This window comes from Metarhizium acridum (assembly GCF_019434415.1).
Source record: "Metarhizium acridum strain ARSEF 324 chromosome Unknown scaffold_587, whole genome shotgun sequence".
Classification (NCBI taxonomy): domain Eukaryota; kingdom Fungi; phylum Ascomycota; class Sordariomycetes; order Hypocreales; family Clavicipitaceae; genus Metarhizium; species Metarhizium acridum.
In genome coordinates this window covers 1,314,802-1,337,928 of record NW_027094049.1, presented here as the reverse complement: position 1 = coordinate 1,337,928, position 23,127 = coordinate 1,314,802, and the positions used below count along the sequence as shown (strand labels likewise).

The 23,127-nt window shown below is 55.2% G+C and overlaps 9 protein-coding genes across 11 annotated transcripts; 7 read left to right on the top strand and 2 right to left on the bottom strand.

Annotated features, from left to right (window-relative positions):
• Positions 1 to 712: 712 nt before the first annotated feature.
• Positions 713 to 3,119, top strand: SSA2 (Hsp70 chaperone). Its single transcript, XM_007811076.2, has 2 exons — positions 713 to 1,636; positions 1,709 to 3,119. Exons 1-2 carry the CDS (start codon positions 1,180 to 1,182, stop codon positions 2,908 to 2,910), a joined length of 1,659 nt encoding a protein of 552 aa, XP_007809267.2. The 5' UTR covers positions 713 to 1,179; the 3' UTR covers positions 2,911 to 3,119.
• A 1,389-nt stretch (positions 3,120 to 4,508) lies between these two features.
• Positions 4,509 to 7,130, top strand: J3458_022144 (uncharacterized protein; the record flags this gene model as incomplete). Its single annotated transcript, XM_066122957.1, has 4 exons — positions 4,509 to 4,853; positions 4,951 to 5,104; positions 5,172 to 5,895; positions 5,973 to 7,130. Exons 1-4 carry the CDS (start codon positions 4,571 to 4,573, stop codon positions 7,128 to 7,130), a joined length of 2,319 nt encoding a protein of 772 aa, XP_065972179.1. The 5' UTR covers positions 4,509 to 4,570.
• Positions 7,131 to 7,322: 192 nt separating this feature from the next.
• J3458_022143 (uncharacterized protein) lies at positions 7,323 to 9,736 on the bottom strand (the record flags this gene model as incomplete). Its single annotated transcript, XM_066122956.1, has 3 exons — positions 7,785 to 9,736; positions 7,493 to 7,724; positions 7,323 to 7,434 (listed from the first exon to the last, which is right to left on the bottom strand). The coding sequence occupies exons 1-3, from the start codon at positions 8,518 to 8,520 to the stop codon at positions 7,323 to 7,325; spliced, it is 1,080 nt and encodes a 359-aa protein (XP_065972178.1). The 5' UTR covers positions 8,521 to 9,736.
• Positions 9,737 to 12,761: 3,025 nt separating this feature from the next.
• On the top strand, positions 12,762 to 13,054 carry J3458_022142 (uncharacterized protein; the record flags this gene model as incomplete). Its single annotated transcript, XM_007811079.2, has 2 exons — positions 12,762 to 12,797; positions 12,860 to 13,054. The coding sequence occupies 2 exons, from the start codon at positions 12,762 to 12,764 to the stop codon at positions 13,052 to 13,054; spliced, it is 231 nt and encodes a 76-aa protein (XP_007809270.2).
• A 61-nt stretch (positions 13,055 to 13,115) lies between these two features.
• J3458_022141 (uncharacterized protein) lies at positions 13,116 to 15,495 on the top strand (the record flags this gene model as incomplete). The annotated part of the gene is made up of 1 exon (XM_066122955.1): positions 13,116 to 15,495. The coding sequence occupies one exon, from the start codon at positions 13,116 to 13,118 to the stop codon at positions 14,433 to 14,435; it is 1,320 nt and encodes a 439-aa protein (XP_065972177.1). The 3' UTR covers positions 14,436 to 15,495.
• Positions 15,496 to 15,686: 191 nt separating this feature from the next.
• SEY1_2 (Dynamin-like GTPase that mediates homotypic ER fusion) lies at positions 15,687 to 21,077 on the bottom strand. 3 transcript variants are annotated; one of them, XM_007811081.2, is made up of 4 exons: positions 20,800 to 21,077; positions 20,289 to 20,732; positions 18,492 to 20,227; positions 15,687 to 18,427 (listed from the first exon to the last, which is right to left on the bottom strand). In XM_007811081.2, the coding sequence occupies exons 1-4, from the start codon at positions 20,889 to 20,891 to the stop codon at positions 18,132 to 18,134; spliced, it is 2,568 nt and encodes an 855-aa protein (XP_007809272.2). In that variant the 5' UTR covers positions 20,892 to 21,077; the 3' UTR covers positions 15,687 to 18,131. The 3 variants fall into 3 exon arrangements, with proteins under 3 accessions (XP_007809272.2, XP_065972174.1, XP_065972173.1); XM_066122952.1 differs by having other exon boundaries at positions 20,289 to 21,077; XM_066122951.1 differs by having other exon boundaries at positions 16,072 to 20,227.
• On the top strand, positions 16,031 to 16,438 carry J3458_022140 (uncharacterized protein; the record flags this gene model as incomplete). The annotated part of the gene is made up of 1 exon (XM_066122954.1): positions 16,031 to 16,438. The coding sequence occupies one exon, from the start codon at positions 16,031 to 16,033 to the stop codon at positions 16,436 to 16,438; it is 408 nt and encodes a 135-aa protein (XP_065972176.1).
• On the top strand, positions 16,848 to 17,862 carry J3458_022139 (uncharacterized protein; the record flags this gene model as incomplete). The annotated part of the gene is made up of 2 exons (XM_066122953.1): positions 16,848 to 17,210; positions 17,299 to 17,862. The coding sequence occupies 2 exons, from the start codon at positions 16,848 to 16,850 to the stop codon at positions 17,860 to 17,862; spliced, it is 927 nt and encodes a 308-aa protein (XP_065972175.1).
• Positions 21,078 to 21,344: 267 nt separating the features above from the next.
• On the top strand, positions 21,345 to 23,063 carry J3458_022137 (uncharacterized protein). The gene is made up of 4 exons (XM_066122950.1): positions 21,345 to 21,529; positions 21,597 to 21,953; positions 22,016 to 22,141; positions 22,199 to 23,063. Exons 2-4 carry the CDS (start codon positions 21,771 to 21,773, stop codon positions 22,622 to 22,624), a joined length of 735 nt encoding a protein of 244 aa, XP_065972172.1. The 5' UTR covers positions 21,345 to 21,529; positions 21,597 to 21,770; the 3' UTR covers positions 22,625 to 23,063.
• Positions 23,064 to 23,127: the final 64 nt, after the last annotated feature.

Genomic DNA, 23,127 nt, shown 5'->3' with positions numbered 1-23,127 from the left:
ACGTAGACAATAGTGAAGCTGGCGGAGTCTGCGGTCGACTGCATCAACACGGTCATGATCAGGCCATGTTAAGTTTTGGAGGCATTTCTCTCGTTCAGTGTCTCCGTAGTGTTTCGCGATCGAGCTTCACATGATGTAGCCCGGGCCTGCGACCAACAAGGCAGTACACTTGCGACCGATTGACGTATGTATTACGCTCTTTCAACTCGGCTGTGCTCGCAAAAGTAGAGCGTTTGAGATTCTTTGTCGACTCCAAAAATTGACCGCCACTTGATGTCATCCAAAGCTCCCTCCCGAAAATTCCATGAACTCGATGCGGGGCAGCGGCGCATGTAAACGCAACCCGTTCTCCTTCTATTTACACAGTGACAGATCGAGTACCTTGTACACCCATCTCTGCCAGCCCCGCCCTTTGTCAAGTTCAAGATATTTTTTTCTCTGTTTCCAGCCCTGGAGCAGGCTAGAAAGCGCTAGACGCAACCAACAGCTACCCCTCCCCCCACTGTGGCCCGACATGATTGGGCACAAAGTGCACCACTGCCCGTGAAGGTGCTGCAGCATTCTAGCACCCCCTGCCAGGTTCGAGTGGGCTCCGGCGCAAGCCTTGGAACAGAGTGGAAGCTCATCGAAGCATCCCACTTTGGTTTATTTATCTACCTCTCACATTTTGCTCGCAGCTCTCTTTCGTCTTTATTTTCATTTCATTCTTCATCTCCTGCATCCTCTCTACATACTCTCTTCACTCCATTGTCTTTTTCAAATCCAATCAGACTCATTGATTTGAATTCACACACCAAGATACCCGACTCTTCCCCCCCCCCCCCCCCCGCTACACTCAAATCACAACTGCCAAAATGAGCGGCAAGGTCACTGCTGTTGGTATCGATTTGGGCACCACGTACTCAGTGCGTTGGTGTCTTTGACCAGGAGAAATGTGAAATCATTGCCAACGACCAGGGTAACCGAACGACCCCTTCATACGTCGCCTTCAACGACACCGAGCGTCTGATCGGTGATGCCGCCAAGAACCAGGTCACCAAGAACCCTGAGAACACAGTCTTTGACGCCAAGCGATTGATTGGCCGCAAGTTTTCCGACGCCGATGTCCAGGCCGACATAAAGCACTTCCCCTTCAAGGTCATCGATAAGGGTGGTAAGCCCGCTATCGAGGTCACCTACATGGGCGAGGTCAAGACCTTTACACCTGAGGAAATCTCATCCATGATTCTCATGAAGATGCGCGAGACTGCAGAGGCTTTCATTGGCGAGACAGTCACCAATGCCGTCATCACCGTCCCTGCCTACTTCAACGACTCCCAGCGTCAAGCTACCAAGGATGCTGGCCTTATTGCCGGCCTGAACGTCCTGCGAATCATCAACGAGCCCACTGCCGCTGCTATCGCCTATGGCTTCGACAAGATTCGTCCCGAAGACAAGGACAAGGATGATATTCCCGAGCGCAACATTCTCATCTTTGATCTCGGTGGTGGTACCTTTGATGTTTCCCTCCTCGCCGTCGCTGGAGGTGTCTTTGAAGTCAAGTCCACCGCTGGTGACACCCACTTGGGTGGTGAGGACTTTGACAATAGACTGGTGAACCACTTTGTCAACGAGTTTAAACGCAAGCACAAGAAAGGTAAGAGCGCTTTTTGAACATTATTCGACCTTGACATCCTTGAAGAAAAACACCAAGCTAACTTGACAATAGATCTCACAACCAACTCCCGTGCCCTTCGACGTCTTCGAAGTGCTTGCGAGCGTGCCAAGCGTGCCTTGTCTTCTGCATCCCAGACCTCCATTGAAATCGACTCTCTGATGGAGAACATTGACTTTTACACCTCCATCACCCGAGCTCGTTTCGAAGAGCTTTGCCAGGATCTCTTCCGTTCTACTATGCAGCCCCTCGACCGCGTCATCTCCGATGCCAAGATCGACAAGAACCAGGTTGACGAGATTGTCCTCGTTGGCGGCTCTACTCGTATCCCCCGCATTCAGAAGCTCATCACCGAGTACTTCAATGGCAAGCAGCCCAGCAAGTCCATCAACCCCGATGAGGCTGTTGCCTATGGTGCCGCCGTCCAGGCTGCTATCCTGTCTGGCTACAACTCTCAGACCACCAGCAGCATTCTGCTGCTTGATGTTGCCCCTCTCTCTCTCGGTATCGAGACCGCTGGTGGCATGATGACCAAGCTCATTCCCCGCAACACCACTATTCCCACCAAGAAGTCCGAGGTCTTCTCTACCTTTTCCGACAATCAGCCCGGTGTGCTCATCCAGGTCTTTGAGGGTGAGCGTCAGCGCACCAAGGACAACAACCTGCTCGGCAAATTCGAGCTCACCGGCATCCCGCCCGCTCCTCGTGGCGTTCCCCAGATTGAGGTCACCTTTGATCTTGACGCCAATGGTATCATGAACGTCTCGGCTGTCGAGAAGGGCACCGGCAAGTCCAACAAGATTGTCATCACCAACGACAAGGGCCGTCTGTCCAAGGAAGAGATTGAGCGCATGCTGGCCGATGCCGAGAAGTACAAGGAGGCCGATGAGGCCGAGGCTCGCCGTGTCGGCGCCCGAAATGCGCTTGACCACTACGCTTCCAACCTGCGCACCACCCTCCAGGAGCCCGGCGTCGACGAGAAACTTGATGCCAGCGACAAGGAGAAGCTCGCCGCCGCTGCCGACATTAGCTCCTGGCTCGACCAGAACGAGCAGGCCAGCGCCGAGGAGTACGAGGCCAAGCAGAAGGAGATTGAGGCCATTGCCAACCCCATCATGATGAAGTTTTACGGAGCTGGTGGTCAGGCTGGTGGTATGCCCGGTGGTATGCCCGGTGGTCCTGGCGGCTTCCCTGGCGCCGGTGGCCATGGTGGTGCTGGTGGCGATGACGGCCCGACCGTCGAGGAGGTCGACTAAATCCCCTGATACCCATGGCTTTCATCAGACTGGCCCAAGAATGTGGAGGGATTTACGGCGTGTCTTGAGATGATTTTTAGAGTTTGCTTAATTTTTTGCTTTGCATTCGCGGTTATGAGCAAGGGATACAAAAACTGGGTGGATTTACCTGGACTGTACTTTAATGAGTTGAATGAATAAAATGGCATAGACCTAGCTGAGTTTACAATTGCGGGTACGTGACTGTAATCAAGGTGAAGAAGGATTTGACAGCAAGCACATGGTGCTGCAGTCTGGCTACACTGGCGTAGATACCTAATAGTTGTACGGAGTAGTGCAGAGCGCAACACCCCGTACCCTGGTACCTAATCTCTAGTCCGACTGAATTTGATAATTTTTGTCTCGCACTGCAAGCGCTGGATTGCGGCCTGGTGTCACGATAAAATGTCATGTCCCCACTTTTCGGTTGCATGACTGCAGGTATGCAGTTTTGGGTGTGGGGTGCTGTTTGGTCCCCGCCTCTTACCGACAGAGCACGCTTGGCACGTTCGCAAGCACTTTTAGACGTCGCAGGCGTTTTTCAAGATATCAATGATCAAATATCCTTCTACACAGGCGTGGGTGCCACGTGGGTACAGGCTGGAAACGCCCACGTTATCCGAGGGTCATCTAGCTAGCAGCTTTCATCAACCAGGCCAAAAAACCATTAAATTTAGCAGCGGCAGCCAGCCTAAATTCCACAAACTGTAGATGCGCCGTAGAGGGTATGGGATCTTGGGGACGGGGGCTCTAGTAGCCCAAATTCTCTGTCTGTGCCCTTGTCGTTGTTACCGTAAGAGCGCTTGCTTGTTCTACTTGCGCAACTGTCAGATAAGAGTGACCTAGACCTGTGCTTGTGCAAGTACTTTGACGTACTATGGTAATATGGAGTCGGACCAATGAATATGCTGCCCTTTGAGCCACTATTATTGCTTGGTACGCTTCTTTGTCTTGGGAGTCTTTAACATGGCGTGGGTGGCCCGCATGGCTTCTTTTTCTGGAGATGTGTTCGTAAGTTGTCGTCTGTGGCCCTCCCAGTTAAGTTGCCAATACCGTTGGTGCCATCGACAAAAGTAATTCTCCTGGACACGGAGTGAGTTTTCTTTTCCATTAGCAGGCACAGGTGAGAGTTATATTCGCACCAGTATCTTCAGAGATGGCCTCAGCTTTTGTTCCGTCGTCCCGATATTTGGCTGCTATTGAGTCAAGACTTTGATTTGTTGCGGCCTGGATGAACTCGAATTTGGGCGTGGGATGCAGGAAGTTTTCCATGCATCACAAGCCTGATTGCCAGAGGTATTTGGAGCGCTTCTTGCACCTGGGACAGGGGCGCCGCTGCCCGGCGGGATTACAGCAGCACTTGCTTGAATAGTCGGATATCATGAGGTCTAGAGACGAATTTGCTCCGGTTGAACAATGAGAATGCAGTTGTTTCGTTTGCCAGGGTGTCACGTGACACTGTCTATACTTAGTTGCCCCCAGGGGCTGATAGCTTAAGATACGGAGTACTCCGTACTCCACGTCACATCACACAACATTTGAAGGTCTCGGTGGCATGTCTCGGTGTTGACCGCGTTGTCCACCGCGTTATTGTGAGGTGGCGTGGTGTGGCGCAGCGGGAAAGCTTGTGGGTTACGGAGTAATGGAAATAAATGACGTGTTGTATCCGTTCTCGTCATTTTCTTGTTCCAGCTCTTCATTGCCTGCTCTGGTAGCCAGCACCATGCTGCGCGTCGCCCCAAAGGTCCATCTCCCGACCCAGACTTCAAGCAGCGGCCTTCACCAGGCACCACCGAGTCCCAGTGATATCGGCGTGCCGTCTGCGACTTTCCATGGATACAAGAAGGAATCTCGACCGACAACACCCACAAAAGGGGAGACGTACAGCGATAAATACGTCGTGTTGTATGACTTTGGGGGAATAGGTGTGACTGACCCGGCCGCCCGTCTTGCCATCAGCTGGAAGCGCTGGTAGGGGGGGGGGGGAGAAAGAATATCATGTTGACACACCGAGTCTGATAGATTACGATGCAGCCGCCAAGGAATTCAATTGCCTGCTCGATAACCTGGAAGCCGCCGGGCTGCACACAGAAGTGCGCCCGGGTTACGAACAGACCATTCTTGTTTTTGTCAAGGCACCATCTCAACTGTTGGGCAATACAGTCTACAAACAACGGTAGCTAGCCGCCTCGCTTTTCCTGCGCTGTCAACCGGCGAAACGAACCGACTGCTGACGAAAAAAGAGTCAAGGACTGGCTGTATGCCATTACCCAGTCCCACCCCGGCGGCGACAAACACACGGTCGTAAAGGCCTGGTTCGAAGCTGAAGATGTCCTCGCCCTGCACCATCTCATTCTCTGGCCCAAAGATTTGGGCGGTGCCGGCATCACGCCACAAGTCGGCGAGTGGGAAAACGTCAAGGCCATCTTCCCACTGCACAACGAGCCCGCGAACCAGTCTATACTCCGCCACCTGAGTAGGACCATCGTGTTGACGGCCGAGGACTTTGACAAGATTCGAAATTTACACGGGTCCAAGATTGCCTTTTACTTTGCATTTATCCAGACCTACCTCACCTTTCTGACGTTTCCCGCCATCACTGGTGTTTTCACATGGCTGTTTCTCCCCAAGTACTCTCTCGCGTATGCCATCTTGACTGGCGTTTGGTGCACCGTCTTCCTCGAGTACTGGAAAATCCAGGAGATTGACCTCAGCATGCGCTGGATGGTACGAGGCGTCAACAAGGTCAAGATTAACCGGCCGGCGTTCAAGTATGACAAGATTATTGTGGATGAGAACGGTCGGACCAAGCATTACTTTCCCAAGTGGAAGCAGATTGCCCGTCAGCTGCTTCAGATTCCCTTTATCATTCTGGCCGCCATTGCCCTTGGACTCATGATCTGTTCCGTCTTTGTAGTAGAAGTTTTGATATGCGAGACTTACGAGGGCCCTCATCAGTTTTACTTGGTAGGCATGACACTGTCCGGACAAGGTAGTATCGCACGTGTGGGAGGCACGCTTGACTGACGCGACTTGACGCACAGGAGTACGTCCCTACGATATTGCTGGCAGTGGCCATTCCGCGAATATCATCGTCGCTCGAGGGCATTGCGACTGCATTGACCGAGTACGAAAACCACAGGACTGCAGATGAACACGAAATGTCGTTGACGCAGAAGCTCTTCGTCCTCAGCATCATTACGAACTACCTCCCCATTCTGCTCACGGCATTCGTCTACGTCCCATTTGGCGACGTCATAATCCCTCGTGTGAAGCAACTCATTGTAAACTTTTTCCCAAAATTCGCCGCCAAGCTGGTGTTTCGTCCCTTTGCCTCCGACACGGACCGGCTCCGCAACGAAGTCATTGCCTTGACCGTGACGGGACAACTGTCTGATTTCTTCGAGGAGAATATCCTGCCCCTCATCAAGTACAAGTTTAGCGACTGGTATCGCGAGTACCGTCGAGCCTACACCAAGGACACCATGCTCCTGACGCTGGTCTCTGACGATGCCGGCGAAGCCGATTATCTGAAGCGCGTCCGGAACCAAGCGACACGCTCCCAGTACAATGTGCAAGACGACATTGCGGAGCTTGTCCTTCAGTTTGGCTACCTGGCCTTGTTCTCGCCCGTCTGGCCGCTGATATCCATGGGGTTCCTCATAAACAACTGGATCGAGCTTCGGTCCGACTTTGCCAAGATCTGCATCGAACACCGACGACCTGCCCCGACGCGGGCCGACGGAATCGGTCCCTGGGTGACGGCGCTGGAAACGTTGACCCTGCTGGGAAGCATATCCACCGCGGCCATTGTTCATCTTTTCGGAACCGACACCATTGGCGCGGGGGGCTGGACGACGCTGCCCATCACGATATTCGTCAGCGAGCACCTGCTGCTCATGCTGCGAGCGTTGACGCGATGGATCTTTGAGCGCTACGGGTCCGAGCAGATTCGCAAGGAGCGCCACGAGAGATATGCTCGCCGCCTGCACTATCTCGAAGAGATTGAGGCAAACAAACGAGCAGGCGTCAACCTCAGCCCTGCTGAGAGAGAACGCCGAAAGTCGGTGCTCGTCGCCAGCTCTGGCAGCTTTTGGACCAGGCAGGTCGACGAGGGGAGCAGTGCCGCAGCAGGGCTGAGGCTGATTAATCTCGCGCGACAATGGAAGAAGAGCCAGAGCAGTGAGACAAAGGTGGATTAGACTAACAGAGCATGTGGAACATGTAAAGGTATGTTTTCAACTTTTAATGGCTGTAAACTAACAAAGACGCCGGTCTCGGGGGACAAAAAGAATAAGGGGGTTCTGAATTTTGCATTGCCATTTTGGTAGTTGGACTGTTTTGTAACATCATAGCTGCGCTAGACAAAGAGCCGTCCTGAATACACAGACTTTTCACTTGGTCACGCTCACCTGGCTCATCGAGGTCGTTTCATCTTCCAAAAACACCCTCAGCTTGTTGTCGAGCCACTCTAGATCCTCCGGGTTCAGTCCCGGCCCGCCCGCCCTGGCAGTCGTCAGTATTCAGCTACCGCACCAGACTCTTTCTTCTCCCATTGACTCACCAGTGTCCCCAGATGGACGGAAACGGAATGCACTTGCCGACCCCCTCCGACATGCACTGCACCTCGTACTCCGAGTCCTCGGGGGTAAAGTACAAGTCCTCCCGGCCCGGCAGGACGAGCATCCTGGCCTTGATGCTCCGCATGGCCAGCTCAAAGTCCTTGTTGTACGGCTCCTGGTCGGAGCAGTCGGCCGCCTGCCACGCCGCCAGCATGAGCAGCAGGTTCTCGGGGTCTACACATGTACGCCGTCAGCGAGGGACAGAACAGCCGGTCCGCGCAGAGCCGCACGCACCTTTTGAAAGAGCCCACTTCTCCCAGAAGCCCTGCATAAAGTCCTCGAGCGACCTGTACCGCAGCGCCGTCTCGTACACCCTCTGCCGGTAAAAGGCCTGGCTGAACCCCCAGCCGGCGTAGACGCGGCCAAAGGCCTTGAGCCCGGCGGCCCTCTCGGGCTCGGTCCACGCGCGCTGCTCGCCGGCCGGCGTGGCCTCGCCCTGCGCCGGGCCCGCCGACGACGCGCCCTTGGCCGCGAGCAGCGCGCTCTTGGCGCCCTCCAGGAAGACCTGGTTGTGGACCGAGGTGCGCGCGGCGCCGCAAAAGGGCACGGCGCAGTCGGCAAAGCCCGGGAACTGCGTCACCCACTGGTACGCCTGGCAGGCGCCCATGCTCCAGCCCAGGACGCAGCGCGCGTGCCGGACGCCGAGGTGCTGCGTGACGAGGCGGTGCTGGGCGGCGACGTTGTCGCGGATGGTGACGGCGGGGAAGGGGCGGCGCGGCGTGTTGGACGGGCTGCTGGACTGGCCGTTGCCGAACATGGCGGGGATGATGATGAAGTACCTGCGGGGGCTGAGCGTCTTGTCCTCGCCGACGAGCCATTCGTTGTCGGATATGGCGCCGCTGAACCAGGACGGGTAGATGATGGCCGGGCGGGAGGGGTCGCCGATGGTCTTGTACGCGATGAAGGCGTTGGGGAGGGTCTCGCCGCTGACGAGCTTGAAGTCGCCGAGCTGGTAGGTTTGGTAGTCCATGGCGGGCTTTTGTCACGGACTCGAGTGTTTTTGGATGGTGAGTGAGCGACGAGTGCGGGGGAATATCGTGAGGGGGAGTGTTGCCGTCTAGGCTGGTGCCGAGTGACGTACTTGTGTTGGCTCACATACTGGTACACTGCTGTATTCTGTCGGCGATACCCTGCTCTGGTTAGATTTCTTGTCTGCCGCTGTAGCTATGCAAATTGTACGTGAGGAAGCTCATCTTGGGTTGGAGGAGCCTGCGAATGTACGGAGTACTTTGAGAGGAATTCATGTCTCTGTTCTTGATGCATGAAGGAATCGTCACGGATGTTGCACGAGACCCAAGGCGCAAGGCTCTCACCCACTTCTTGTATTAACAGAATATTTGGTCGTGTGCTTGGAGAAACCATGGACCTTTGATACAAAAGGCTATCATTAGATGAATTGCGTTGTTACTACAAGCTCTTTTATACCAAGACCTTGACAATGTACTGCCAGGCTGGGTGCGCCCAATAACAGTCTGATATTCAAGGTTTTTAGTTTGTCAAAGACTTGATAAACCAAAGAGCTTTGTTTATATCACAAGCTGGCAAGAGCCTTACACCCTGGGTCTCGTAATGGTAGCCCTCGTGTAACCGTGTGACAAGACATGGCCGAGTTTCTCAAACTCTCAACGCTCTGCAACGCCAGTCCTACTTTGCAAGAGCTGCCAATTTCCGGCAAAATTAGCCGGCTCTATAGTAGTATTCTAATGCCTTGTTAGCCGTCACTTTACAGTGGTGTGATCCCCCTTCAGATTCCATTGATGGATAACCGCCCCCGGATTGTATATCTGAAGGATCCCCCCGTCGCTATTGCGCTTCAAACGCATGGGGCCATTACTGCATCATTGCGACGGGTTCCTAGCCATGGCGGCATTATTGTTCGGCGAAACTTACCTGCCGCACAATCCAACTCCTACGGCACAATCACCGACGGTAGTGCAGCGGAGACCGATGGCCAAGATTTGAAGGGATTGCACGGCTTCTTCACGATGCGCCAAGGTGCCATTTTTGTCATGGCCCCATTTTTTTGCGATTCCCATCCCTTTGATTGTGGGGTTGCGAGCCCCGCAACGCCCCGGCTGACAGCTGGCAGCCTGGAGTGACCCGTTGATCGCGTTGGGATTGTAGTATTTGGGAGGACTTTTATCACCACTTCATTTACTAGTAAATAAAAGTACCTTTTAAATCTGGCTGCTTATTGGATATCCCTACAGATGATCAGGTACCTTTTTGGGCGGGTCCTGCAAGGCCATAACATATGTGATGTAGCTTCATGTAAACTCAAAAACTGTTGATACTTGTATTATATCAACTCTTGATAAGAAAATGTACCTTGGATTCAAGATTTTCCATTGCTTCACATCCTCGCTCGGTACGCAAGTGGCACCTTGGCGCTCAAAGGGATGCGAATATCAGGGACCGGCCAGACTCGCCGATTATTTATACCTCTGGCGTGCCCTCCTCGACTTTGCACCCAGCTCACACACTTTGTTCAACATCTTTATCCGCAAGCACTCCAACATCTAGCAAAATGAAGGCAACCATTACCCTGTCGACTTTCCTTATCAGCCTGGCATTGGCAAGCCCCGCGGTAGACCCCAGCGCGATAAACCATGTATCCAAGCGATGCCATACCGAAGCCTCTGCACTGGAAGAAGCGGGAAAAGCAGGATGTCCGTCTTCATACGCGTATTGCCCCCCCCTTGGCTGCTGCCAATGGGGATGCGTAAGTACTACTATGACATGAGTCTCGAATTTGATACCAATACCGTGTACTGAAATATTTGGCGGCTGCAGAGTGTGAGTAGTTTCCACGAGAATCCTGTCTATTACTTTGATTCGTTACTGACATGCTTGGCAACTACAGCAGGTAAATTGCTCTATACGAGGTTACATGACGAAACATTGGGATCAAGGTCTAACAAGCACGTATTTCAGATAGTGAGTAGTTTATCGGCGCATAAACCGCGTGGCTTTACAACTCTGGTGCTGACGTACTTAAGGCGGCAAGTCCCTAGCCCGGTATCCGACATAGAATGTGGTAATGCAGCCAATGCTAACAGGGTGTCTATAGACGGTAAGTGGCTCTCGTCTGAGACGGGCTGTACAAATTGATATGCGGTTCCAGGCTAAGCTGGTGGCTATATAGGGAGTGAGTAGTCTGCATACACCGCAACTTGGTAACAACTTATTAACATAATTTAGGCGGTAAGTCGTTGTTTGATAAGCAAGACTTGATATTCGAGTCGAATGCTAACGCAATTAACAACAGGGGGTAAGTAATAGGCTAATAGCCACTATACAACTTTGTCTATACCGAGCACTAACATTTGCAAAACTCAGTCGGTGAGTAGTCTATCCCGTAATCAGTACGCAATTCTATTCTAATACCAACTCTTTCAACAATTATAGTCGGTAAGTGGTAGTCCTCTGGGTAAACGCATGTCCAGGCCTGGTGCTAATACGCTTGGATACTAGGGAGTAAGTGCTGCTTTGTCGATACCACACAACACTTCCATCTACTCTGACTAATATGAATATCAGGGAGTAAGTAACTACTGTCTAGCAATTTGACATCTAGATTCGGTACTAATAGACACGTTCACAACAGGGCGTAAGTATCCCATAATGTATTGCAAAACAGTTTATATATCTGGTGCTAATGCATGCGGCAACTTTAGGTTGTGAGTACTTTCCTCCTACATGGTCTAATACCAATATTTGGTACTAATACGCAAGGCGACTGTAGGGAGTAAGTAATCTGCGGTTTTGGGAGACAGCACCCCCATCAAGTCGTGCCCTCTACCCCGGGCCCAGTACATGGAATCGGACAAACAATCATCGTCTCTGACTGTACTGACGCTCGACATTTGAACCCAATGCTAATAATTGGCAACGGTAGATGGTATGTACCTGTTGCTTTGTAGAGCTGTCCATTAATATCAACATGCTGGTGCAATGCTAATAAAAATGCAACTCTAGACCGTAAGTTTTTTCGAAACGAGCTGCATACTCTAATGCCAAGTACTAATGCTATTGTGAATGGCAACTATAGACAGTAAGTGCTCTCCGCAGCAGCTGCAGCTTACGTATCGGGGTTGAGACTAACACGCTCTACAATACTAGTTTGTAAGCATATATTCAGGCGATACATGATTTGACATTTAGATATAATGCTAAGATCCACGGCAACTATAGAAAGCAAGTGCCCACTAATCATAGACTATGACTCTAGCTAGATTCATTGCTAATACAACAGGGATAGGCAGTAAGTAGTTGCCTGATACATTACACGACTTACTATCTAGGCCTATTACTCACATGCTTCGAAACCAGGGCGTAAGTCATCTCTCCACTTGATCGCGGCTTGCTATCCATGTTTCTCGTGCTAACATATATTGGAAACTAGGGAGTAAGTAGTTGTGCTTCATGGGTCCAAATAACTAATATCTAGGATGAATGCTAATGCGCGTTACAACTCTAGTGTGTGAGTGGCCACCATGCGTCTACCACTAATGTCTGAATCAATGCTGATATGCGTGGCACCGTAGGCTACAAAGTCCAGGTACTGTGACTCGCAGCCGTATTCTCAGATCAAGAGCAGCTGATTACGCCCCTCGTGGATCAACAACTATCCTCGACTCGAAAAGTGTAGGCTTCGGTTCGCGTGGTTTTGAGAGGGATAGAGGGGGCAATGCGAAAGCTCGAGTCGTTGTATGGAGTTCTCCGATGGAGTTTAAGCTCGGCCGACTGAGAGCGGGTTTCTGTAACAGTACCAGGTCTATCGTATTTGAACACTGATTGATCAGGTTTCCTGGCCTGCCCACTGTGATGCAAAGTCGTAGAAATTCAACACGCATTACATGCACGTCTGTGGTTCAAGTGACTCTCGGTGGAGATGGACCCTCATCTTCCCCACGGTCCGGCATGCATGGGGGTCAGTGGGGCCACGTTACATTGCCGTAGCACCCCAGAGCACTAAAACGGCCGCTGTTGAAGGCACTCCATGTCGTCTTGACATTGACGCTTGACCCCCACTCGACTTGGAAGCAGCCCTCAATCTTGGCTACGTCTGGCTGGATACAAAACCAATCCTTCAACATGCTGCACGGTTAGCTGTCATTTTGATGGTGCTATTCGTGCAAGTTGTCCAACTGTGGATACTGGGTAAATCTCGAAAAGAACATTTGCTCAAGAAACGACGAAACAGGAACAATGCCCCCGGCAGAGCAACGCAGGGCAGTGGGCCAGGTTCGACGTCCATCAACATGAACTTCCCCCGATCATGAGCATGGGTACTAACAGTCCCATAGCTCTTCGCAGTTGGCTTCTACGGGACCGAAATCAACAAAGAAATCAAGTCGCTCATCCAAGACTATGGCGTGGGTGCCATTGTCCTCTTCAAGCGCAACATCCAAGACGCCGCCCAGCTACAAGCTCTCTGCCTGGGCCTTCAAAAATTGGCCAGCGACGCCGGCCACGCCCAGCCTCTCCTTGTCGGGAATTGACCAGGAAAACGGCCTCGTGACTCGCATTTCACCTCCAGTCGCGGCACAGCTGCCCGGGGCCATGACCCTGGGAGCAGCCGCCTCGTTCGAGAGCGCGTACCGCGTCGCCAAAGCCACGGGCAACACGCTGCGACATTTTGGCATCAACATGAACTACGCCCCGGTCGGCGACGTCAACAGCGAGCCGCTGAATCCCGTCATTGGAGTACGGAGTCCCGGCGACGACCCCGACAGAGTTGCCCGGTTTGCCGTCGAGTGTGCCAAGGGCCTGCGGGAGACCAGAGTCGCGCCCTGCATCAAGCACTTCCCGGGCCACGGCGACACGGCTGTGGATTCGCACTACGGCCTGCCCGTCGTCAACAAGACCAGAGAGGAGCTGGAGCGGCTCGAGCTGGTTCCCTTTCGCCGCGCGGCAGCAGAGGGCATCGAGATGGTCATGACTGCGCACATTGCTCTGCCCAAGCTGGGCGGCTCGCATCTGCCCGCCACCCTGTCCCCCGAGACCATCAAAATCCTGCGCGACGACGTCGGGTTCGAGGGCGTCATCATGACCGACTGTCTGGAAATGGACGCCGTCCGAGCCGGATGCGGGACGGTAGAGGGCGCGCTCATGGCGCTCCAGGCGGGAGTCGACAATGTCATGATTTGCCACTCGTACGACGCGCAAGCTGCTTCCATCGACCGCGTCTGCGAGGCCCTCCATGCCGGAGAGCTGTCCCAGGCACGGCTCGACGCGTCGCTCAAGCGGCTGCGCGACCTGAAGCATAAGTTCACGAGCTGGGACACGGCACTGGAGGTCCGGCCGCCGTCCGACCTGGCCAGCCTGAGCAAGGAGAACGAGGCCCTCGCTCGCGACATTTACGCCCGCGCCACCACGGTTGTCCGCTCAGAGGCAGGCCTCTTGCCCGTCTCCAGAACCGCCAGCACCGTGTTTGTCTCGCCGGCCGTCAACGTTGCCACCAGCGCCGCCGCGTCCAGCGGAGAGGAGGTGCACAAAACCCGCGTGCCCTGGGTTTCCGCCGCCCTTGTCGACAGCCTCCGCCGGTACAACCCTGCCATTGCCGACGTTCGCTTCGCAGACTCTTCCTTGACGCCAGAGCAGTGGAGGCAGGTCGAGGACGCGGGCGTGGTCATTCTGGCGACGAGAAATGCGAGGGAATCGCGGTACCAGCACGGCCTCGGACTGGAGATTGCCAAGAGACGGGCGGGCAAGACGCTCATCTCCGTGGCCACGTGTAATCCGTATGATTTCATCGACGACCAGGCCGAGGTGAGGAACTTTATTGCCGTGTATGAACCTACCCTGGAGGCATTTGCGTCGGCGGCCGACATTATCTACGGCGCGGCCACGGCTCGGGGTAAATTGCCCGTTGCTCACTAGATGAAGTCGAGGGGATTATAAAGGTTTACAAGACCTGATACCAAGGAGCGAGTTGTCCTAGGGGTAGGCAAAGCGGGCGAGAATGACCCCTCCGGGGGCCGCCTGCGGCGAGCTCCGGCCTGCGGCCGCTACTGTGGCCACTGTTGTTAGCTGTGGCCGTTGCTGCTGGTGGCGGCGTTTTCATGTTAATTATCACCAAAGGGTATAATTATCACGTCTGTGGCAGAGTCGTTTGCGGGCAGTAACCACCCACCGATTGCATTCACAACAGAGCACATGTTTAGAACACCATGCTTCGCAGAGATGTGTCTGGTGAAGCAGCGTGTATACCCGCTCTCATTTACCGTTGTTTTCTTGTAAATAGTTGGCTCTCAAACTTGACTCAAAGCCAACGCACACACGCGCAGTGATACGGTCGAGGTGAGGATGGTAGTGGCCAAAGGGGCCATGATGCAAAAGACGTTGAAATGGTGTATAAACGGGGCAACATTCATCTACGACAGACTTTAACATCACTGCAAGACTCGAGTTTCTTGTGTCTTTTATTTTCGTCCCTTGCCACAATCTGGGAACAACTCTTTCTCATGTGCGGCTGCACGTGGCTGCTAATTATCTCGATCCTAGCCTGCATCATGGCTCCATGGCTACGGTGTGTCAGTTGAAGCCACGACACAAAATTGTAATTCACGCCGACGGGCCCCATTTCTGTCGGGTCGAGCTGCTGAAATCTTGCAACTCTGGGCCATTCTTGGCGTCAAGGGTGTGGAAGAGCACCAAAGTCACAATATTTGAACCTCTGCCGGTGGATCTTTGTGATGGTCCAACTAAGGTGTACCTGTATCAAAATACTTTTCCTGTTAACAACCAGTGTTATTGCGGGTTGTGCGCCGCGCTGGCAGCCCGCGTATAGTCTCTGGTACCGGCCGCTAGAACCGAAAGAACCCAAGGAATGAGTGATGGAGTGTTTGTCCGTTTGGTACCAGAGTGCACCAAAGATGGTGTCATGATGATGAAAGAGAAAGCTCACCAGGACCACCAGTGATTGCGGGCGCCAATAAGGAACACTTGGCTCCCGCTGCCATTCACAGGAAAGGCATCTACACGTACTCATAGTGGTGGCATAGCTGAGTTCCGGGAACGGGCTAACGAAGCCTGTGGCGTTTACTTTCGGATCGCAAACCACGTCCAACTAGCCATTCCAGTTTCCCATGCCGTTCGGTGTGGGACTCGGGCAACTTACGCTTGTTAAGCGGGACTTTTGCCACACCACACTCATGACCTACCGGTAGACTGCGTCAGTCAAACTCTTTGTTTAAAGGGGGTTATTGAACGCAGCTGAGAGCGCGGCTCGCCCTGGACCCGGGCTGCCCCTGGCATGCGTCTACAAGTATCTACTCACTCCCTTGAGAAGGTGCCAGTAGACATTGTCGATAAACTCAGCTCGACGATCCTCCAACGCTCATTGCGCCGAGCTAATAATACACACTCGCCGATTTATAGACGAAGCCTAAAAGCCTGCAGCACTACCAGCCCCATCTGAAGGACGTGAATTTCCTCCACCGCAACATCTTGGACCCAATCACATCTCCATCAGCATGGAGACCACGAATGATGGCCTCTCACCTGTCGAGAAGCTCCAAAGGTCCGGCGTACAAGCAGGGCAGATGGTGGTCTCGGGCGCGAAGCCAGAACAGTTTGCCGACATGATCAACTTTTTTGCCCGTCAACTGGCGGGAGAGCAGCACCGGGGACTCACCACCACGGCCTACATCTACGACGACATCACGAGACGGCGCTACGTGCTGCGCGTGACGCCACTCGCGGCCCCCCCGCCGCCCGGAAGTAACATCGGGGACATTAGTGCGCGTGATTACATGGATATTGTGATTACATTTGATACTTTGGATACGCTGAGTCGGCAGGTAAGCGATGTTATTTTTGTCGAGGGGCTTCAAGAGCGCTTTTTGGTCGAGGTCATGAGAGTGGCACATACACAGGCGTAGGGGGGAGTTTTGCGTATGTTGGGTGTCGGGATCGCCTCGATTGATATAACAGCATGCCGGGGCGTCTGAAACGCCAAAAACAAAGTTACAAAAGATGAGAGACTCTGAATCGTGATGCATTACGGAGTACCCGACGTCTAACCCGTCCCCCTTGTCACCGTTCGCAGCTCGGGGCACGTCAGTGGAGCTCCCGTCCCCGCTTCCAAATACGTACATGCACCAAATCGTCAGCCTCGAGCAAAACGCGTCTCCCGCAGCTCCGACGCGTAAAACACCAGTTGACCCATCTCCATCCTCAGCGCACCTTGACGGGCAAAACCTCCTCGACGCCAAACCACCGCTTCTCAGTCCCGCCTCAAACGAAAGCAACTCAATACAACCGCCAAACCCCCCCACGCTAGCTGCAACCATGGACGAAGGCGACGAAACACCACCGTCACCAGGCACCTTCCTCCCGCCCTCGGTCCACCGCGAAGCCCTCCTCGCCGGCTCATCATTCACGCACTTCTCGCCCGTCCCCCCCGCCCTCCTCACGCCCGCGTGCGCGTCGGACCCGTCGTCCCTCCCACCGCTCTGCCTGGGCGTCGACGAGGCCGGCCGCGGGCCCGTCCTCGGCCCCATGGTCTACGGCATATTCTACCTGCCGCTGCCGCAGTCGGGCCCCCTCCTCCGGGACACGCACCACTTTGACGACTCCAAGGCGCTCACGGCCGCCGCGCGCTCGTCGCTCATGCGCGCCCTCTGCACCGAGGGCACCGACCGTCCACGCCCAGTGCGGCTGGGCCACCGCCGCCCTCTCCGCGCGCGACATCTCGGCCGGCATGCTCCGCCCCGCGGGCGTGTACAACCTCAACGCGCAGGCCGTCGACGCCACCGTCGCGCTCATCAGGGGCGCCCTCGAGCGCGGCCTCAACATCCGCGAGGTCTACGTCGACACCGTCGGCCAGCCGGCCGCGCACCAGGCCAGGCTGCAGCGCGTGTTCCCCACGACCAAGATCACCGTCGCCAAAAAGGCCGACAGCCTGTACCCCTGCGTGAGCGCGGCCTCGGTGTGCGCCAAGGTGACGAGGGACGCGGCCCTCGAGGCGCTGTACGGGGCGCGGCGGGACGGGGATGGGGACGGGGAAGGCGCGGCGGCGGGCATGGAATGGGGCTCCGGGTACCCCTCGGACGCGCGGTGCGTCGGCTGGCTCAGGAGGAATATGCACCCCGTGTTTGGCTGGGGTCCCGAGTGCAGGTTCAGCTGGGGGACGGCAAAGGACATGCTCGAGACCAAGGGCGGCGGCGTCAAGGTGGACTGGCCCGTGGAGGAAGAGGGCGGCGATTCTATGAGGGTGACGGATTTCTTTGTAGCCGGCCGTGGCGAGGAGACGGACGAGTTGGGGGGCTGGTATGGCTCGCCTGTTGGGCTCGAGGCGTTTTAAAGGGTTGGGAACTGCGTCTTTTTTTCTTTATTGAGGCAAGCAACGGCACACATAATTGACATGACGCATGATACCCGTTGCACCTTGGTTCCTGTGGATAGATGCCTGTTGAAGCTTTTTTTAAAAAAAAAGAAACTGCAACCTCTGTCGCAGACATTACCTCGCATATCCTACCCATGAAAACTACTCCACTCCCCCCCGTCGAAAGAAGCCCAACACAATCAATCCCTCCTCGTTTTGAAAACCCTTGGACCCTTGGGAAAAAAAGCTCAAATATCATCAACCTCCTCTGACGGCGATGCCTTTCTGCCCTGTCCGTCAAGGGTATCCATGCCGATGCTCTCGCGCTCGCTGTACGCAGGTGCAGAGGGGACGTTTAGAGCCGACCGCGCCGTCTCCGAGTTGGCGATGAAGTCACGCAGCTGCTGCTTGGCAATTTCGACGCCTTGGTTGACGGCCGCGTTGCTCATTTGCATCATCGGCCCCAGGAGGTTGAGCGTGTACGCGACGTACGTGCCGCCCGCGAGCATGACGAGGAAGATGAACAGGAAGGGGTTTCGCAAAACTTCAAGACTGGCGTCAGCATTGGACGTGGTTACTGTCCGAGAGCAGAATTGGACGTTGCTTACCCATAAAGATTTCGTTCCACCCCAACGCCAGCAGCAGCGCGTAAAAGGGCCACGGGATCTGAGCCACGCCTCCAATCGCACCGCGCTTGGCTTCCACGTAGACCCCGTCTGCCGTCTTCTTGAACCGGACAACCAGGTCCTGCCGTTTGCCCTCGCTCAGCACCGTCATCTCCTCCTCGAGGCTCTTGCCCTCGTCCTCGTCAACGCCGCCAATGGGGCTCAGATCCTCCTCGTCGCCCGCCTCCACGCCGGAGGGCTGGCCTCCGATAAAGCTCACCAGGTCCGGGGGCGCATATGTCGTCGAGAGACGGAACCTGGACAGGAGGGGGATGAGCGCGAGGGTCGACTCGCGCGCCTTGGTGTAGATGCCCTCGATGTCGTCGGTCGGCCGCCATATCCGAGGGACGCCCGCCTCGTCGTACCGGAACTTGTCCTCAAAGTTCTCCCGCAGCTTGAGCAGGATGTTGCCCTCCATGACCTCCTCCTCAATCTTGTCGCGGAGCCCCACCCAGCTCTTGCGACGCAGCCGCCACATGCCAACCTCGGCTTCGTCGTCGCTGGCGTCAAAGCTCCTGGCACGGTCGGCGAAGCGGCCCTCGGCCTCCCTGACGATGCCGGTAAAGACGCTCCAGACGCGGTCCCAGAGATCCTTCTCGCCGGGCTTGTCCCCGGTCTCGGGAGCGCCCGTGCCTCCTCGCCCCGAGCCGAGCTTGTTGAACTCGAGTCCGACGGCCTCTCCGAGGCGGGACTTGACCCAGCGCTCGACCCTGGTCGCGAGCCGCCGCATCTCTTCCTTGCGCAGCCTTCCGCTGACCTCGTCGAGCTCGGCTTCAAACAGCTGACACTGCGGCTTGAAGTCGGTCCACGGGAGGCCCTCGATGGCGAGCCCCTGCGCCTCAGTCTTGAAGATGCCCAGCGTCTTCCTCTTCTCGCCGGCGACAATCTCGGCAAACTCGTAGCCGCCCCCCGCCTTTTGCCCGGCCTTGACCTTGCTGGAGACGGCATCGCTGAACGCACCGACGCCGGCCTTGTGCGCGGCCGCCAGCTGGCCCACGTACAGCGCCCTGAGTCTCGCGTCGACCTTGGCCTCCAGCTCCTGTCTCTTGCGCGCATACACCCCCTTGTGGTACCGGCTGGCCTGCGTCTCAAAGGCGCGCAGTAGCGCTTCCCGGGCATCACTGCCGACGCCGCCGAGGTCTGGGAGGACCAGCGTCTTTCCGAGCCTGGTCGCCTCGCCTTGCTGCTCTTCGAGGGGGGCCACGACGAGGTCAAACGCCACCAAGACTTGGCGCGAGATTTCGTCGCATCGAAACTGCGCCAGCAGCTCCTGCTGGGTGGGCAGGTCGAGGTCCTTGTTGTTCACAATCTGGTCCCAGACGCCCTCGGCGTAGACTGAAAAGCCGTCGGCAGGGATCCTGCGGTGGTACTCGGCAAGGAAAACCCCGCCCTCGAGCTCGTGGTCGCCGCCCTTGTTGCCCCTGTGGCCGGCCGCAAATCGCGAACCAAGCTTGTCGACCTCGCCGGCAAACTTGTCGGCCTGCAGAATCTTGTGGGGCAGCGCGGCGAATCCAAAGTCAAAGTAGTCTTCGATTCGGGAGCCCTCGAGGCCCGGGGGCTTGGAGATGGTGGACCAAATCTTGGTCAGGTCCTGTATCAATGTGGTGCGGAGGTTGGCCAGCGGAGTCGTGCCGAGGTGGTCTCGGATGACGAAGAAGAGCAGCGATCGCGGTGTTGACCTGTCAAGTACGACTTAGCGGGCAATTACTCGCTGCCATGGTGCGGACGCAAAAGGCATACTGCTTATCCTTGAGAAATAGCTGCAGGTTGACCTCGAAGACGGTCTTGAGCAGGCCCATGTTTGCCCCCTGGTACAACCCCACCTGATGCTCCCAGATGTTGACAATCAGGACCTCGCTGGTGGCCAGGGCGAAGAGCGCGCTCTTTCTCTCAAAGTCCTGGTCCTCGCCGCGCTCGCGACCGTCGGTCCCCTCGACGTCCATGACGAGAATGTTGTCGGCCATCTTTGCGCCGCCGCTCGCCCCGCGCTTGTTCTTGGACATCCAGATGCCCTTTGTCGTCTGCCGACGCTCCGTCTCGGACATGACGGAGAAGTCGGTGCCAAAGAGACTGTTCAAGAGGGTCGACTTGCCGGTGGACTGGGAGCCAAAGACGGAAATCAGGTGGTAGTTGAAGCCCGAGTCGGCGACGTTTGTCACCTGCAGGTAGTCGTCGAGGTTCTCACTGCGCTCGTTAGCGGCGGCCACGGACCGTGCTGCGGGCATTTCAGCCAATGGCCAGACGTGCGTACTTGAATTCCTTGTCCTCGTCAATCACTTGGACGCCGTGCTCGTAGCTTCCGCCGGCGGGCTTGTCGCCCACGGCAGAAAAGTGGCCGTTCATCGTGTCAATACGCAAAGCTCCAGGGGCCGAGAAGCAACCATGAGCTCAAAGCAAAAGAGGCGAAAGGGGAGGGCCGAGAAGAGGAGAAATGATGACGCGCGGAGCAGGAGGCAGATTGGAGTTTCGAATGGGCCGAGGGATGCATAAAGTCTGGGGAAGAGAAGCTGGGAAGCTGAGAAGCTGGAGATGGATGATTTCGCACGTGCGACCCGTCGAGCGCCTGGCCCTTTTGGTCTGGTGTCTGTGGTCAGTCGCACTCGGCACTCACGCCATGCCGTTTCCAGCAGCCAGTCAGTGAAACATGCCGGGATGGCTGGGAGGCTGGAGCTCTAGCCCTCGGGTCCATTCATCCCCTGTCGCCCCCGGACACCGGACCGCCTTATTTTTCCGCCTCCGGACCAAGACACCTGGCCTGCACTCTGTCAGTTCGGCGTACAGTACGCGCCGCTCACTCACGCACCGTCAAGCGAGCCATCGTCGGCGGGGCCTTGAGCTCGACTCACTCAACTTGAAGCTGAATGTATTCGCAACAAGTCTCTTCTAAACAGAGTATACACATCAAGGTCAACTCAGCATGCTGATTCAAGAATCCCACGTCGACGTGCCCACGTCTGCCAATGGCAAGGACAGCACCATGCGTTCGTGCCCCCCTCACCAAAAAGCTTCCGGTCCCTCCGCCAGACATTCGCTCACCAACTATACCAGGCATTTTTGTATTTCACCCGGTCATTGCAGGCTACCCAAGGGCGTAAGATCTCTCTACTATATCTGTAGGCCTCATCAAGTCAACGCCCAGCAGCTCACCGTGCTCAGTCGGTTCCCGGGTGTCTGCCTCTTCAGCGAAATTTACCAAGGTACTCGAGTCCCCGGCCCATTCAGATGCTCCAGAATCTGACCCGTGCATGGCAGTGGACTGGACCAGTCGCTCGGTTTGCTCGCCAGATAGCCGGGCAAGGATACATTGTCGCGGCACCATCCTCTTACCATGACTTTGTTGGACCGGAACCTCTCAAGTACGACGTGGAAGACACGGACCGAGGCAACAAATTCAAGATTGAAAAGGTAAGCTTTGTGATACTCTCTTTTTAACCCTACAGACCTGCGCCGTCCAACTGATGGCTCAGACTCTCGAGTCCTACGATGCCGACTCCCACGCAACAGTCGACTACCTCCTCTCACTCCCAACATGCACCGGCCTCATCGGCTCAACCGGCATGTGTCTAGGCGGCCACCTCGCCGTCCGAGCTGCCGTACGTTTACCACAAACCTTTACTGTTTGGAGTTTTGTCTTGTCTAACACCTCCCAGCTTGACCCCCGCATCACCGCCTGCGTATCCTACTTTGCCACAGACATCCACAGCCGCACCCTCGGCCCCTACACTGCTGCAAACTCATCCCCCTCTGCCCCCGCAAACTCCAACCACACAATAGACCACCTTTCCAGGCTGGGGGGAGAAGTAGCAATGATCTTTGGTATCAAAGACACCCACGTCCCCGACCAAGGTCGCGACCTGATTCGCAGCAAACTCCGTGATGCGGGCTGCGTTTTCAGCTTTCACGAATTCGCCTGGGCCCAGCATGCTTTTATACGGGACGAGTTGAGCAAAGGGAGATATGACCCGGCCGTTACCAAGATTTGCTTTGAGATTTTGCTGGAATTGTTTGGAAGGGTGTTGAAGACTGATCTCGGTCAGAAGGATAGGAATGTTGCGCCGCCAGAACACGTTTGCTAAAGGCCTTTACCCTGAAATAAAACTGTAAAAAAATGAGACTTTATTCGAGTATCCCCACCCCGTTAATCTGTCTTGCAGCTTGGCACTTTGCGACTGTTGCTTTAACCCTTCGTAGTTGCCCACCCACAGCTGGGAACATTTAGAGGACGAATGGCCGACGCAGGTCCTTGCGAAGGAGAAAGCTGATGCCAACACTCCAGTTAAAGCAGTTCTTGGTGGCTGTTTAAACCCGTGAATGCTTGCCGACTTTGGCCGGGCGGGCATTAGCAGCGCCGTTTCTGTGGCGTTCAAGTCAGTTCAGAATGTATTACGGCGAAATGAATGCAGTGAGCATTGACTAACCGAAATGACTTTCCAACATGTACAGTAGTTCTAAAAAATCACTCAGTCAATCAGCTGAGAGCCGTGTCCGCGTGGCAAGTCAGGGGATCGAAATACAGCTAGCTCTATATTATCAATTGATCGTTTTATATTTCAGCTGCACCTTAAGCCTGGCAGCTAAC